The following is a 14722-nucleotide window of genomic DNA, read 5'->3' as shown; positions in this document are numbered from 1 at the left end:
AAAAATAAAAGGGAAGAAAAAATGCTAGAATTCACAGTATAATTAAAGAGCGAATCGTTCCTTGTTTTTCCGTTCATTAAGAACACACAGACCAGCTAACCACTTCCCCAACCCACTGGTCTGGGAGCTCAGAGCGTACATACGTACGTACGTAAGGAAGTACGAATCTGGAATAGTTTCAAAGATGTCAGCAGAGCTTTTGTAAGCGTACCGCAGAGCAAAAAAAAAAAAAAAAAAAAAAAAAAAAAATGGAACAATTTGTCAAGCGCCCCCAGCTGCGGACAGCGGAGACAGAGGAGGCAGCGTGTGTATAACTGTTGTGTGAGATATTGCTCAGTGGAGATGTAAGTGCTGCCCTCGGCGCTCGCCACGGCATCATGGCAAAAGACACTGATTCAATAGGACATCACGTGAGCCCGAGAGCACCGAGATGGTCCGTCACTTAAATCAGTCCCCTATAGCGAAATGGAGAGGATGAGAATTGTTTTTTCATTCATCCGCTTCTTCAAAGAATCAGAGCCCCCCCCCCCCCCCCCCCAAGTTGATATGCACATTACATACTCTCATTAAACACTGCCTGGTGAAGGTACTTACACTGTGTCAGTAGTTTAGCACTGTCTGGCATACACGATGCATATGCTAACATTGATTAGCATCCACTAGGCCTACATCCATCCATTCACTAGGCCTACATCCATCCATCCATTCACTAAGCCTACATCCATCCATCCATTCACTAAGCCTACATCCATCCATCCATACACCAGGCCTACATCCATCTATCCATCCATCCATCCATCCATACACCAGGCCTACATCCATCCATCCATACACCAGGCCTACATCCATCCATTCACTAAGCCTACATCCATCCATTCACTAAGCCTACATCCATCCATTCACTAAGCCTACATCCATCCATTCACTAGGCCTACATCCATCCATTCACTAGGTCCTACATCCATCTATCCATTCACTAGGCCTACATCCATCCATTCACTAGGCCTACATCCATCCATTCACTAGGCCTACATTCATCCATACACTAGGCCTACATCCATCCATCCACTAGTCCTACATCCATCCATCCATCCAAACACCAGGCCTACATACATCCATCCATCCATCCATGAGGCCTACATCCATCCATACACTAGACCTACATCCATCCATCCATCCATCCACTAGGTCTACATCCATCCATCCACTAGGACTACATCCATCTATCCATACACTAGACCTACATCCATCCATCCATCCATCCATACACCAGGCCTACATCCATCCATCCATCCACTAGGCCTACATCCATCTATCCATACACTAGGCCTACATCCATCCATCCACTAGACCTACATCCATCCATCCACTAGGCCTACATCTATCCATACACTAGGCCTACATCCATCCATCCACTAGACCTACATCCATCCATCCACTAGGCCTACATCCATCCATCCACTAGGCCTACATCCATCCATCCACTAGACCTACATCCATCCATACACTAGGCCTACATCCATCCATACACCAGGCCTACATCCATCTATCCATCCATCCATCCATCCATACACCAGGCCTACATCCATCTATCCATCCACCTATAGAGTAACAGTAGCCTACATCGATGCTGAAACATTCTGACCCCTATTAATGAAAAGCCTGCAGTGAACCGTGCTGAAAATGATCTGTTTATTTATAGCCCCTCACATTGATTCAGTGTTGCTACGCTCCGGCGCTCCGGCGCTCGCGGTAAACATTAGCATGTTGGAGAGATGTACCGTCAACAGCCTTTACACAGAGGGAAGGCAGCATTGGACTGAATCTAAATCACCTTTTCATGGCTATTCTGGCCTTTAAATTATTCCATTGAATTATTTCCACAATTTTCTAACATCAGGCCTGGGTTGAAATAGTGTTTGATTTAAAAAAAATATATATATATACTAAAACAAAAATACTAACATTTTTTTTTTTTTTTAAAAGGTGTGTTTGATATAACTTGCCAGGCTCGCCAGGTGAGCTTTGTTGTGGGGACAATTCTTATATCAACTGCCATTTAGACCCAGGACTGGTGCAAAGACAGTGGCAAGTAGCCTTGACAGGGTAGCCAAATAACAGACATGGGGGTTTGGGGTGTAGGAGAACACTGACCCCTACTGAAGGCTCTTAGAGCAGGGGGGGTCTGATCTCATTTTGTGTGGGTTCAGGCTCTCATTCTCAGCAAGCTCTAACACAACAGATTCAAACTAATCAAAGTTGATGATTCAAAGATGGCTGAATCAGGTGTCTTACACCTCTCCTGGTACAGAAGACTCTGGCTGGGCCCAGTCTCTGACCCCCTCCTCCACTTCCTCCCCCTCCTCCCAGGGACTGGCTGGGCCCAGTCTCTGAGCCTCCTCCTCCCTTCCTCCACCTCCTCCCAGGGACTGGCTGGGCCCAGTCTCTGAGCCTCCTCCTCCCTTCCTCCACCTCCTCCCAGGGACTGGCTGGGCCCAGTCTCTGAGCCTCCTCCTCCCTCTCCTCCCCCTCCTCCACCTCCTCCCCAGGACTCTGGCTGGGCCCAGTCTCTGAGCCCCCTCCTCCCCTCCCCCCCCCCTCCTCCCCAGGACTCTGGCTGGGCCCAGTCTCTGAGCCCCCCCCCCCTCCCTCCTCCTCCCCAGGACTCTGGCTGGGCCCACCTGCTAGGCAGCCTCTCAGAGCACTCCTCCTCTCTGCATGGTGTCCCTCTCTTCAAGCACACTCTGCGAGATGCTCATTCTCTGGCTGCCGTGCTGCACTGTGTCCTGGCGTCCAGATGAGGGGCGTGATCAGCCTTCACGCTGAGCAGGAGTCATGTGATGTGCAGCTGAACCACAGTGGCATCATGCCCCGTATTTGATTGGCATGATCTCTTTACATCATCACATCTCAGTCAGGCGTGAAATAAACGTATGCAGCCACCTGCCACCTCACACACACACACACACACACACACACACACACAGGCACACACGCACGCACACACACACACACACACACACACACACGCGCACACACACATGCGCGCAGGCACGCACACACACACACACACACACACACAGACCAAACACATAGACCTCACACACACACATACACACACAGGCACACACGCACGCACATACACACACGCACATACACACACGCGCGCACACACGCGCACACACACATGCGTGCACGTACGCACGCACACACACACACACACACACACAATTGTTGGTTGGCCAGTTCCACTGAGATACCTGCCATCCTGCTGGACCTTGTCATTTGGTCGACGTTGAAGGAATTTAAAATAGAATATCTCCAGTAAAACAGACATTAGAGCCAATCAGACATGAGCAGGCCGACAGGTACGGTATGTCATTTAAATGACAGGGGATATGTCATCTGTTCATTCCATTAGAGAGACCTCAAACCTCCTCGTTTCAGAACAGGTAATTATGAGTCTTTCACTGTACAGTAGGTCAGTAATTACTCACTACAGGCCTTTTCAAATCTACACTTTTAAATCCACACTTTCTCACTCATTGTTGTTCACTTCTGATGGAAAGTCTACATTGGCTCCAACAACGAGTCGCCAGGACAGCGGCCCAGTCACATGGTACAGTAGATAGACATATATACAGTAGGGGATCACATGGTTTTGGGAAAGATGGGAATGACTTTGACAATGCTGATGGAGGCCTGACAAATATGGCCGTGGCAAAGTCTCTCCTCCCCTCGCTGTGAAATGCAAATAAAAATAATGAAATTATCTAAAAATAGTCAGAACGCTACCTTTGAGGATGTTCTCAGCCACTGGCCAAGTGCTAGCAACGCTGACAAGGAAGAAAGAGAAATGCAACCCTTAATTGTTTTTTGAAATTCATTACTTTGAGGTTTCCCTCACTGCGGGCCAGGCAGACAGCCCACTCATCTGTAATGCTGCAAAAGCATAAAACAAACTCATAAAACACACAAGGCGCTCCACTCCACTCCACTGGTCCACCGTCAGCTCGACGTGAGGCTTTCACCATCACCACAGAACCAGTCTTGCGAAGCCAAACCTCTAAATCACGTTGTCCTCACACCTCTTTTGGAGGTCCGGAGGATTTTAGATGAGCAGATCTGGCTTGGATTGAGCCGGACGGAGCGATGGGAGAATGCGCTCGCAATTTCATTGGATGTCACATTCCAAGAACCACCCCCCCCTCCCACACACACACACATGCCCGTAGAATGGTTTTTCCAACCGTGTAGGACTATTGTGCGTTGTTGCCTATGCTAGCTTGCCTTCATTGAAGAAAATGGAAGATAACCTGAAGAAAAAACTGTTTATATTTTTGCTCTGCCCAAGCGAGGTATTTGATTGGATTAACGTGTCGCAAGGCATCACTCATTTCAAATGTGTTTCCACTCCTTTGTAGCTACTTTCTGCAAAGGATTTCCCCAGGCTCTCCGAACTAGGAAAGCCTGGTCTCAACGAGGTTACCACAGCATCAACAGACACGGAGGCTACAGACAGGTATCACACACAGCCTAGGCTACAGACAGGTATCACACACAGCCTAGGCTACAGACAGGTATCACACACAGCCTAGGCTACAGACAGGTATCACACACAGCCTAGGCTACAGACAGGTATCACACACAGCCTAGGCTACAGACAGGTATCACACACAACCTAGGCTACAGACAGGTATCGCACACAACCTAGGCTACAGACAGGTATCACACACAGCCTAGGCTACAGACAGGTATCACACACACACACACCTGAGAAGACACTGTGTTTACCAGCGTTCCTGGCGCCACCCAGCTAAATGATTCACTGAACCTAGCGGTTGTTGCTAATTGATCCTAGCGGTTGTGGCTAACTGATGAAGAGCGAAACACAGAGCACTCTAGAAGAACAGCTGAGCATGAGCAGCACAGGAGCAGCACAGGACAGCCGAGCAAAACAGACTGCCCAGTTCAACACACACACACACATACACACACACACTGAGGGCACACACTCTCACACACATACACATACACACACACACACACACACACACACACACACACACACATTCACTTTCCTGGGGCCTGACGGAACATCTAAGAAGCTATTTAGCGATGTGGGCTTGTTTTTGTATCGGCCTCATCTGAAGGTTTTCAGATGTATTCAGAGGTTTTCAGAAATATTGGTCAAATCATGTCTATACAGTATATTACAACCCTAACAGCCTTGTTCACCTTCAAAAGGACAAAAGGACTCCCGGGTTCCAAAGTTGGAACAACTGAGGTAAAAATACAAAAGGGCAAAACAGACTGCCCAGTTCAACACACACAAACACACACACACACACACACACACACACACACACTGAGGGCACACGCACACACACTCTGAGGGCACACAGTCACACACACACTGAGGGCACACACTCTCACACACATACACACACACACACACACACACACACACACACACACAGAGGGCACACGCACACACACACACACACACACACACACACACACACACACAGACACACACACACTGAGGGCACACACTCTCTCACACACACACACACACACACACACACACACACACACACACACACTGAGGGCACACAGTGAATGATGGAGGTTGAGATGTCAGCAGCAGCTGGTGCTTAATCTCTCTGCCACTGTAGCAAGCACACGCAAGGTCACCACCAGCCCATAAATCACCTGCAGATCACATCACCTGCAGTAGAACTTTAATCACCTGCAGATCACATCACCTGCAGTAGAACTTTAATCACATCACCTGCAGTAGAACTTTAATCACCTGCAGTAGAACTTTAATCACCTGCAGTAGAACTTTAATCACCTGCAGATCACATCACCTGCAGTAGAACTTTAATCACATCACCTGCAGTAGAACTTTAATCACCTGCAGTAGAACTTTAATCACCTGCAGTAGAACTTTAATCACATCACCTGCAGTAGAACTTTAATCACCTGCAGTAGAACTTTAATCACCTGCAGATCACATCACCTGCAGTAGAACTTTAATCACATCACCTGCAGTAGAACTTTAATCACCTGCAGTAGAACTTTAATCACCTGCAGTAGAACTTTAATCACATCACCTGCAGTAGAACTTTAATCACCTGCAGTAGAACTTTAATCACCTGCAGATCACATCACCTGCAGTAGAACTTTAATCACATCACCTGCAGTAGAACTTTAATCACCTGCAGTAGAACTTTAATCACCTGCAGTAGAACTTTAATCACATCACCTGCAGTAGAACTTTAATCACATCACCTGCAGTAGAACTTTATTCCGCATCACAGACACAGATTCCACCATATTGTACCACCGGAATACAACATCACACAAACGATTACAGTAAATGCATGAGGGCTGTGCATAACATAACATAACATAACATAACATAACATGACATAACATGACATAACATGACATAACATGACATAACATGACAGAACATGACAGAACATGACATGACATGACAGGACAGGACAGGACAGGACAGGACATGACAGAACAGAACAGAACAGAACAGAACAGAACAGAACAGAACAGAACAGAACAGAACATGACAGAACAGAACATGACAGAACATGACATGACATGACAGGACAGGACAGGACAGGACAGGACAGGACAGGACAGGACAGGACAGGACATGACAGAACAGAACAGAACAGAACAGAACAGAACAGAACAGAACATGACAGAACAGAACATGACAGAACAGAACAGAACAGAACAGAACAGAACAGAACAGAACAGAACATGACAGAACAGAACATGACAGAACAGAACAGAACAGAACAGAACATGACAGAACAGAACATGACAGAACATAAGAGAACAGAACAAAACATAAGAGAACAGAACAGAACAGAACAGAACAGAACAGAACAGAACATAACAGAACAGAACATACAGTACAGGGGAGGCTGGTGGAGGTAGAAATCGGAGGACGGGCTCATTGTAATGCATGGAACTGAATGAGGAATGGTATCAAACACGTTCCATGCATTACAATGAGCCCGTCCTCCGATCAAGAACAACATCAATATACAGGAACAACTTCAGATAATATAGGCGTACTCTGTGAGACACGACTCGTGTGGTCAGTTCACCTGCTAGCTCTGGGTGCAGTCTTTGGAGGGGATAAGGCTGACTAAGGCTCTCTCTAGTCACACGCAGGAATCCCCCAAACGCTAACATTGATTCCACAGCGTGCCTACCTGATCAACACGAAGCTGATTCACATTCAACATTGACTTCACACAGAAATGCAACTCTGCAGTTGGGAACTTGAATGACCGCTCCGGGAGTTACTGTCACTGTACCTGAGGCATGCCAGGAATCCTAAGCCTATAGACTGCAGCCAGCCGTGAGGGGGGGGGGGGGGGGGGGGGGAGAGATTGAGAGGAGGGTGGTTCTATAACAAGGGAGGCTGGTGGAGGGAGAAATCCGAGGACGGGGCTCGTTGTAAGGCATGGAACGGAATGAGGAATGGTGTCAACCACACGTGTGTTCCTCATTCCGTTCCACATGTGTGTTTGATACCATTTCTACCTCCACCAGCCTCCCCTGGGTTCTACAAGGGGTAAAAATAACCCCCACAACCAAAACCACTGTATATACAGTACAGGATGACAACAGCGAGAAAACTGGTCTAGAGATGAATGTTCCAGTGATGTTGGCGTTCAGGACTTGCCCGGCAGCCAACGAGTTAGCCGATTAAACTATGTCTACCGGAGGAAGAATTAGGTCGAAAGAAAACTAAGTTGCTGTGGTGACCAAGCCGTTCACCCCACTGTGAGCTGTAGCAAACAAAAACAACACAGGAAAAGATCAGAAATGGGATTAAATACAATTTAGGAGACAACCAGAATAAACCTGGACAACTAAATAACATAACTGGATCTGGGTTTTTTTTCAATGACCACAAACAATCACCTCCATTCTCTGACTGATTCTAAGCTTTCTAGGAACCGACACGGGAATATAAGAAGATCAGTTTGATCTCGCTCCACTCAAAACCCTATTACCTCAATCCCCTGGTTGCTGCCTACAGTACAGACATGTTTAACTGTACATGTGTGACATAATAGTTAACATGTTGGGGGTCTCTGGGTTCAGACGCACCCGGTGAACCTCTCTGTAACAGTCTCCTCTCTGTAACAGTCTCGAGCTGAGCAACAATTGTGACCTAAATGTCTTCGGAGCAGACGGCTACATACATTGTTGTTGGGTTTTTTTTAAATGTCTTTCTTGTTTTTTTGTTTCTCTCGTGCCTTGTAAGCAGGGCTCTCCTGAAAAAGAGACCCTGGTCTCAGAGAGACTCCTGTGCATAAATAAAGGTTAAATACAAAAAATAAAAAATAAGGTTACTAAAGGGTTTCATAATGTGGCAGTTATGTTGGATTTAACTGGACATGCTGGACCCAAACATAAAACTGAAAAAAACAAAAAAAGTTAAACTACTGTTTAACTAAACCCTTTCAGAGACTTCTGAAGAGGGCAGCTGACATTAAACACTGTGTTGCTAGCCAGCTGTTAGATAACAAGAAATAACCCTGGTCTCCCCTGCATGACTAAAGGTTAAACAAAACAAGGGAACAAACAGAAAAGGTTAGTAAAGAGTTTCAGAATGTGGCAGTCATCTTGGATTTAACTGGAAGCGCAGGACCCAAACATTAAACGGAAAAGAAACGACTCCTGTTTAACTGGACCTTTTCAGAGACTCCTGAAGAGTTGACATTAAAGACTGCAGTGTTAGCCAGTGCTTAGATAATGAGGTAAATATTAGCACAAGTTGAAAAAGAAAGGTTGGACAACAACACGTGTTCAACTGGTCCATTTTGAGTTTGTAATGCTCACTTCTGGAGGGACAGAGTAACTGTTACAGTTATAACTTGGCAACCACTGATAATTAACCACTCATAAAGTTTCTGGACGTGAAAGAGAGAGAGAGAGAGGGGTTCCAGGGGTTTCTCAAACACCTGTCAAATAACAATATCACAACACGGGGCATCACTCTGCCATCTCTCATTATGGTGATTTGTCATTGTCCTTATGGTATAACTGTTATATAATATGCAAATGAGAGACAGAGAGAAGATATAAAACACTAAATTAACACTCACAGCTGTCTCGTTAAAAGACATGAATGGCCTTTTGTTTGAGGATGAGGCCATCATAAATTCATATTAACTAGGTATACGTGATAGGTGGAGAGTTTAACCTATCAATATTGCAATATGAAGCAGTTTTTTGGGCTTCTTTTAACTCCACTAATTCCTAAACAGACTGTGCGTCAGGGGAGGCTGGTGGAGGTAGACCTCGGTAGATACATACATAGATACATCGGTAGATACCCTTCCTCTTTCCATTCCATGAATTACAATGAGCCCATCCTCCGATTTCTACCTCCACCAGCCTCCCCTTATCCCTGTGTACCTGTAGATATGAGAGGATTGGATAGATTTAAGCACTATGGTAATAGCTTTATCCTGCCCTCTGATAGGCCGGGTGGAATGTTGCCATTTTGCCTCTGCCTTTCCAGTCCTTGTAGATGCACATTGCTGGATAGGGGGTACAGAATTGGGAGTATAGGGAAGGAGAGGCTGGTAGAGGTGGAAATCGGAGGACAGGCTCATTGTAATGCATGGAACACCTGTGTTTGATACCATTCCTTAACCCATTCCATGCATTACAATGAGCCTGTCTCCTCTCGTTTCTACCTCTACCAGCCTCCTCTGGTAGAGTATAGGGCTAGGGGTCAATTTCTTGGTCGAATTTGTAAACGCTGCAGCATCAGGTAGGCCAAAGATGAATCCATCTTGATTTCAGTTTGGTCACTTGGGGCTCTTTGCTAGTAGCCTTATTGACAGATGTTTAGTGTGTCTCTTAGATAAACACACAGCCCCTAGAGTTCATTTCACTAACACCTCACCTCACCTAACAGGATCTTTGTCAAATCTGCTGCAATGCAAACAGCCTGGGTTGCAAAAACGCGACTCTCCATTGCTGCACCAACGGGGGGAGCATTTGGTGTCAGTTTTCAAACATTGCTACCAACAGTGAGTACCAAAAACACACAGCAGCCGGGTGCCCAGGGTAGCTCTGTAGCGCCTTATAATAAAAACGCTAAAATAATGTTGCCATAAATGTCAGGCTTAAAAAAAGAAAAGCCGGGTTTGAAGCACATTACAAAGGAAACGAATTCTAATCAGTGCTTTTCAGCATGTTACCTAAGGCATATGCCCGAGTAGTACCAGGGCTGGAGTGATTCGCTGAGCTGCATAAAAGGAGGGTAGCAACAGTGTGACATTCTTGCCGTGAACCGCTCGATCCTATCATTACATCTCCTCCGCCGCACCGCCGCGCGACACCTGACAGCGGCGACGGGGAAGCGCGACGGAGCGCCTAACTGTTAGAAAGTAGGACACGCTGTCATCTCGGAGATCGTGTTTGCGTTATTGATAATGGCTGTTCGTGTCTTACCTGTGTCCGCAGTTTCAGGATGGAGACGAGAGGAAGCGCATTGAGGCGCGGATGCAGCATTTGCTGTGGGAGTAGAGGGATTCGGTCAAAGCGACAATAGCATGTTATTATTACTGAGCCGTCCCTGTACCCTGTGTCCCCTAAGCGTTACACCACCGACACAAAAACAACCCTGTGCGTCTTGTCGTCTCTTTTACATAATGTACCATGTTCTGAATTGCTGGGAGGTCTGATCAAAAAGGATACAAGACAATAAACTCGCTCAATTGTTGCTTGGATTTCTCTGCCTGTTGCATAATCGAGAATTTCCTCGTCTTTAATCAAATTTAGAATTTCCCAAATCTGGAGGGAAATGTTTGTGTTTGTTATGAAGAACCGACATGCACTCATGGGATATGAAACAATAAAACCAATGGCATAACTAAATATTAGGCCTAGCTTAAGTTGTTTAAACTTTATTTAAATCTGAGCAAATTGATTAAATGCGAAAAACAGAAGGCTGTTGAATGTTTCAAACGCGCATCAATTGTCCACAGGGGCAGCTGCATTATCATGGATAACACTTCTCTCTCCTCTCTTCAAATGTGTAGGCTGTGAAAACCAAAGCTATACAAGTATAAGGGGACCGTCACCCTTTGCCAAGATGCATCCTTACCTATTTTTCTGTCCTAGTCTGTGTTAAGAGTTCCTAGAAGGGCCGTTCAGAGAGCTAAATATCCCGTTAACGAGGGTAAGGGTCCTGAAAGTTGATTTAGTGGCCGAGATTTTTCCATTACGTACCACACATATATGGCCTGAGGGGGGTCGGGGGGATACAAAAGAAGAAGAAAAAAACAAAAAGAAAAAAGCAGAAGAAGAAAAAGCAGCATAATGTGGTTTCATTGACGAGAAGCTTTACCCTGAAAATTGTCCCATGGGAAAGCTTGTGGATTGCGCTATACTATAGTGAAGGTCTGTGTGTGAGACTGTTTACGGAGGAATCATATCCGTTATGCCCTCAAAAGTTTCATTTTCCCTCTTATGCAACGTATTGCATGTATGATTGACAGCTCTTGGGATACGGCGTAAGCAGTTTCACCTTCGGAGGTTTAGGCCTTCCCTCACCTGCCTTTCCCTGAGGAGCAGGCACCGTATCAACACACATCCGATCTGTAGGGCTCTTCAACGACAGGAGGCCTAGTCTGGTCAAATACTGTAAGTATCACAGGTCCTCCATCGCTCTATTCATTCTGATGCCTGCCCTGAGGAGTGGCATGGGCAGAGATGGTGTGTGTGTGTGTGTGTGTGTGTGTGTGTGTGTAGGGGTGTGTGTAGGTGTGTGTGTGTGTGTGTAGGTGTGTGTGTGTGTGTGTGTGTACGCATGCATGTACGTGCGCGCATGCGTGTATCTGTGTGTGTGCATCAGCAGATGGTTGACTGGTCGTTTTTCTGCCCTGCTCGACCAGCTTCAGAGGCGTGAACAGATGGGATAGGTATGTTTAATATTCCCTCAGCAGAGCCCCGCCATGATGGCGGGGAAAGGCCAAGTCATCGCTATTCAAAGATGTTCCCTTCAAGAAAAGGAAGCTTTCACTGCGTCCTCCCCCTGCCTGCCTGGCTGGCAGCGGAAACGACGCCTGTGACCTTAGTGAGGTTTCAGAGGTGAAACTGAGGCTGGGGGATTACAGGCGAGACCATCTTCTGTGTCTCAACACAGGGGAGGAATTACGGCTGACTTTTAATGTCAGATGGGATGCCTTTCTGATGCGTTCGGTGGTCTGACTTGATTTATGTAAAGCTGTTAATAATCCAGAGATACTAGATGTGTGTGTGTCCCTTCTGTCTTCCAGATGTGGCTGTCCCTCTGCAACAGCACCACCAACTGTAGCCTGGCTGAACTGCTAACAAGTGTTCTCTCTCTCTCTCTCTCTCTCTCTCTCTCTCTCTCTCTCTCTCTCTCTCTCTCTCTCTCTCTCTCTCTCTCTCTCTCTCTCTCTCTCTCTCTCTCTCTCTCTCTCTCTCTCTCTCTCTCTCTCTCTCTCTCTCTCTCTCTCTCTCTCTCTCTCTCTCTCTCTCTCTCTCACAGGGGAGGCTGGTGGAGGTAGGAATCGGAGGACGGGCTCATTGTAATGCATGGGATGGAATGAGGAATGGTATCAAACACGCCACACCATTCCTCATTCCATCCCATGTATTACAATGAGCCCGTCCTCCGATTCCTACCTCCACCAGCCTCCCCTGACACACCAATCCTATGCTGAAATCTATGAGGGCTAGCAGACAAGTGCTCACCTCAGGGAAAAGGATGGAGGTCTCCTGTATCGAGGGCATATACTACCATCGATCCCCTCCATGCAGGCTGATTCATGCAGCCTCCTCGTTGGTGCAATGTCGCCTGCTGGACGTGCACGTCCCTGGGACCGTGCCGATGCCGCAATCACCCACTACTGTAACAGCGTACTCGTCAATGACCTAAATGCTACTCTGAGAACTTGAGGACTTGTTGCCATGCGATGGGCAGACTGAGTTAGTAGGTCAGCTGTACTCAGCTGCATACTGCATCAACGACAGTACTTCTGCTGCTGGCCAGGGACGAGATAAAAGGGCAATACGTAGAAACTGGTTCTCAAAAAGGGTCGGGTTTTTTTAAACAGCAATCAGGACAGTGGTCAGGACTGTTCCTGCAGCTCTCCAGGTTCAGGTCCCGTTTCCACTGTTATCTATTTACTGAGCAATTAAATGTGTTAACAATGTTGACTTTCTCTTATTTTATAGTCTCAAATAATTTTAACACCAAATGATGTCTTGGCACGTGTGGCGATGGAGAATGATGTTTGGCTAAATGAAGAGATATGGACCAATTAGGGATGACCAACGATGGGACGACGTGATTTTAACCAATTATCAATGTCTAATGTTGGCCGGGCGGTTCATCGTTATTGCACATATATCTACGGTACTGCAGCAATGACATCAGCAGTGACTTTGGAAGACAGGGAAAACACAGCACCATTATTTCTCATCACATCTCATTTATTTGTTCCATTATTTCACCAAAAATAGCACATTTTCCTTTTGTTCTCCCCACCTTTTGTTGCAAGACCTTTTTCTGAAAAGATACAGAAGCTACTGAGTCCCTTCACCCACAGAGTTGGTTTTCTATGTGTATTGGTTTTCTATGTGTACTGTATAGAGTTGGTTTTCAATGTGTATATAATTGGTTTTCTATGTGTATAGATTTGGTTTTCTATGTGTACACAGTTGGTTTTCTATGTGTAAAGAGTTGGTTTTCCATGTGTACTGTATAGAGTTGGTTTTCTATGTGTACTGTATAGAGTTGGTTTTCTATGTGTATAGAGTAGACCATTCAAATTCATAAACAGAGCCCATAACACCTAAGACACCTTAAAATAGTCGCTTGAGGTTGACCACCACAGGATGGATAGTACAGTAAAAGACATCCAGATTCAGGAACAGAACTGCATCACCATTTTAAGTTATGATGTCATAGAGGTTCTGAGTCTGGCCAGGTCTCCTCCCCTCTGCATGCCTATGCCTCTGCGGTGGTCGCTAAAGCTCTGACATACAGCGTCTTCCCGTTCAATGACGTCACTGAGGAGTTGGCAGGGAATTCTGGAAGACACAAATGAACATGCAATGAATGATTAATCAAGACCTAGACACATACATTAATCTAGACCGGCACCAACGATTTAACCATCAACATCAAAACAGCAAGGGGTTTACACTCACCGGCCACTTTATTAGGTACACCTGAACTCAACTGCTCGGTAACGCAAATATCTAATCAGCCAATCACATGGCAGCAATCTCCATTTCTCTGTGTACACCAGGGGAGGCTGGTGGAGGTAGAAATCAGAGGACAGGCTCATTGTAATGCATGGAATGGAATGAAGAACTGTACAGCATCATAAGGAATGGTATCAAACACACGTGCATTAGCCGTTCCGTGCATTAGAATGAGCCCGTCCTCCGATTTCTACCTCCAGCAGCCTCCCCTGGTCTACTGTACAGTATGGTTGAGCTCACTATGCATCTGTAGAGCAGCTCTGGCAGTCTGGCCCGTCTAACAGGACTACGGGGGAAGCCCAGGGGAAGCGGCCTACTTGCTCTGAGTCTCCGTCTACAGACATTAGACTTCAGGAGACATCTCTACGCGTATGTCAGTAAGGCAGAGGTCCCTACAGGGATCCTACACATT

The 14722-nt window shown here is 46.3% G+C and overlaps 1 protein-coding gene across 1 annotated transcript in view; it reads right to left on the bottom strand.

Annotated features, from left to right (window-relative positions):
- Positions 1-13524: 13524 nt before the first annotated feature.
- Positions 13525-14722, bottom strand: part of iars1 (isoleucyl-tRNA synthetase 1) — a 48523-nt gene continuing 47325 nt past the window's right edge. Inside the window, exon 34 of the mRNA XM_083668710.1 lies at positions 13525-14133. Within this exon, the coding sequence (XP_083524836.1) occupies positions 14051-14133 (83 nt within the window). The 3' untranslated portion in view covers positions 13525-14050. The remainder of the gene's footprint in view (positions 14134-14722) is intronic.

This window comes from Argentina silus (assembly GCF_951799395.1).
Source record: "Argentina silus genome assembly, chromosome: 4".
Classification (NCBI taxonomy): Eukaryota; Metazoa; Chordata; class Actinopteri; order Argentiniformes; family Argentinidae; genus Argentina; species Argentina silus.
The sequence above is the reverse complement of the archived record's forward strand: the minus strand, read 5'-3'. Positions and strand labels throughout refer to the sequence as shown.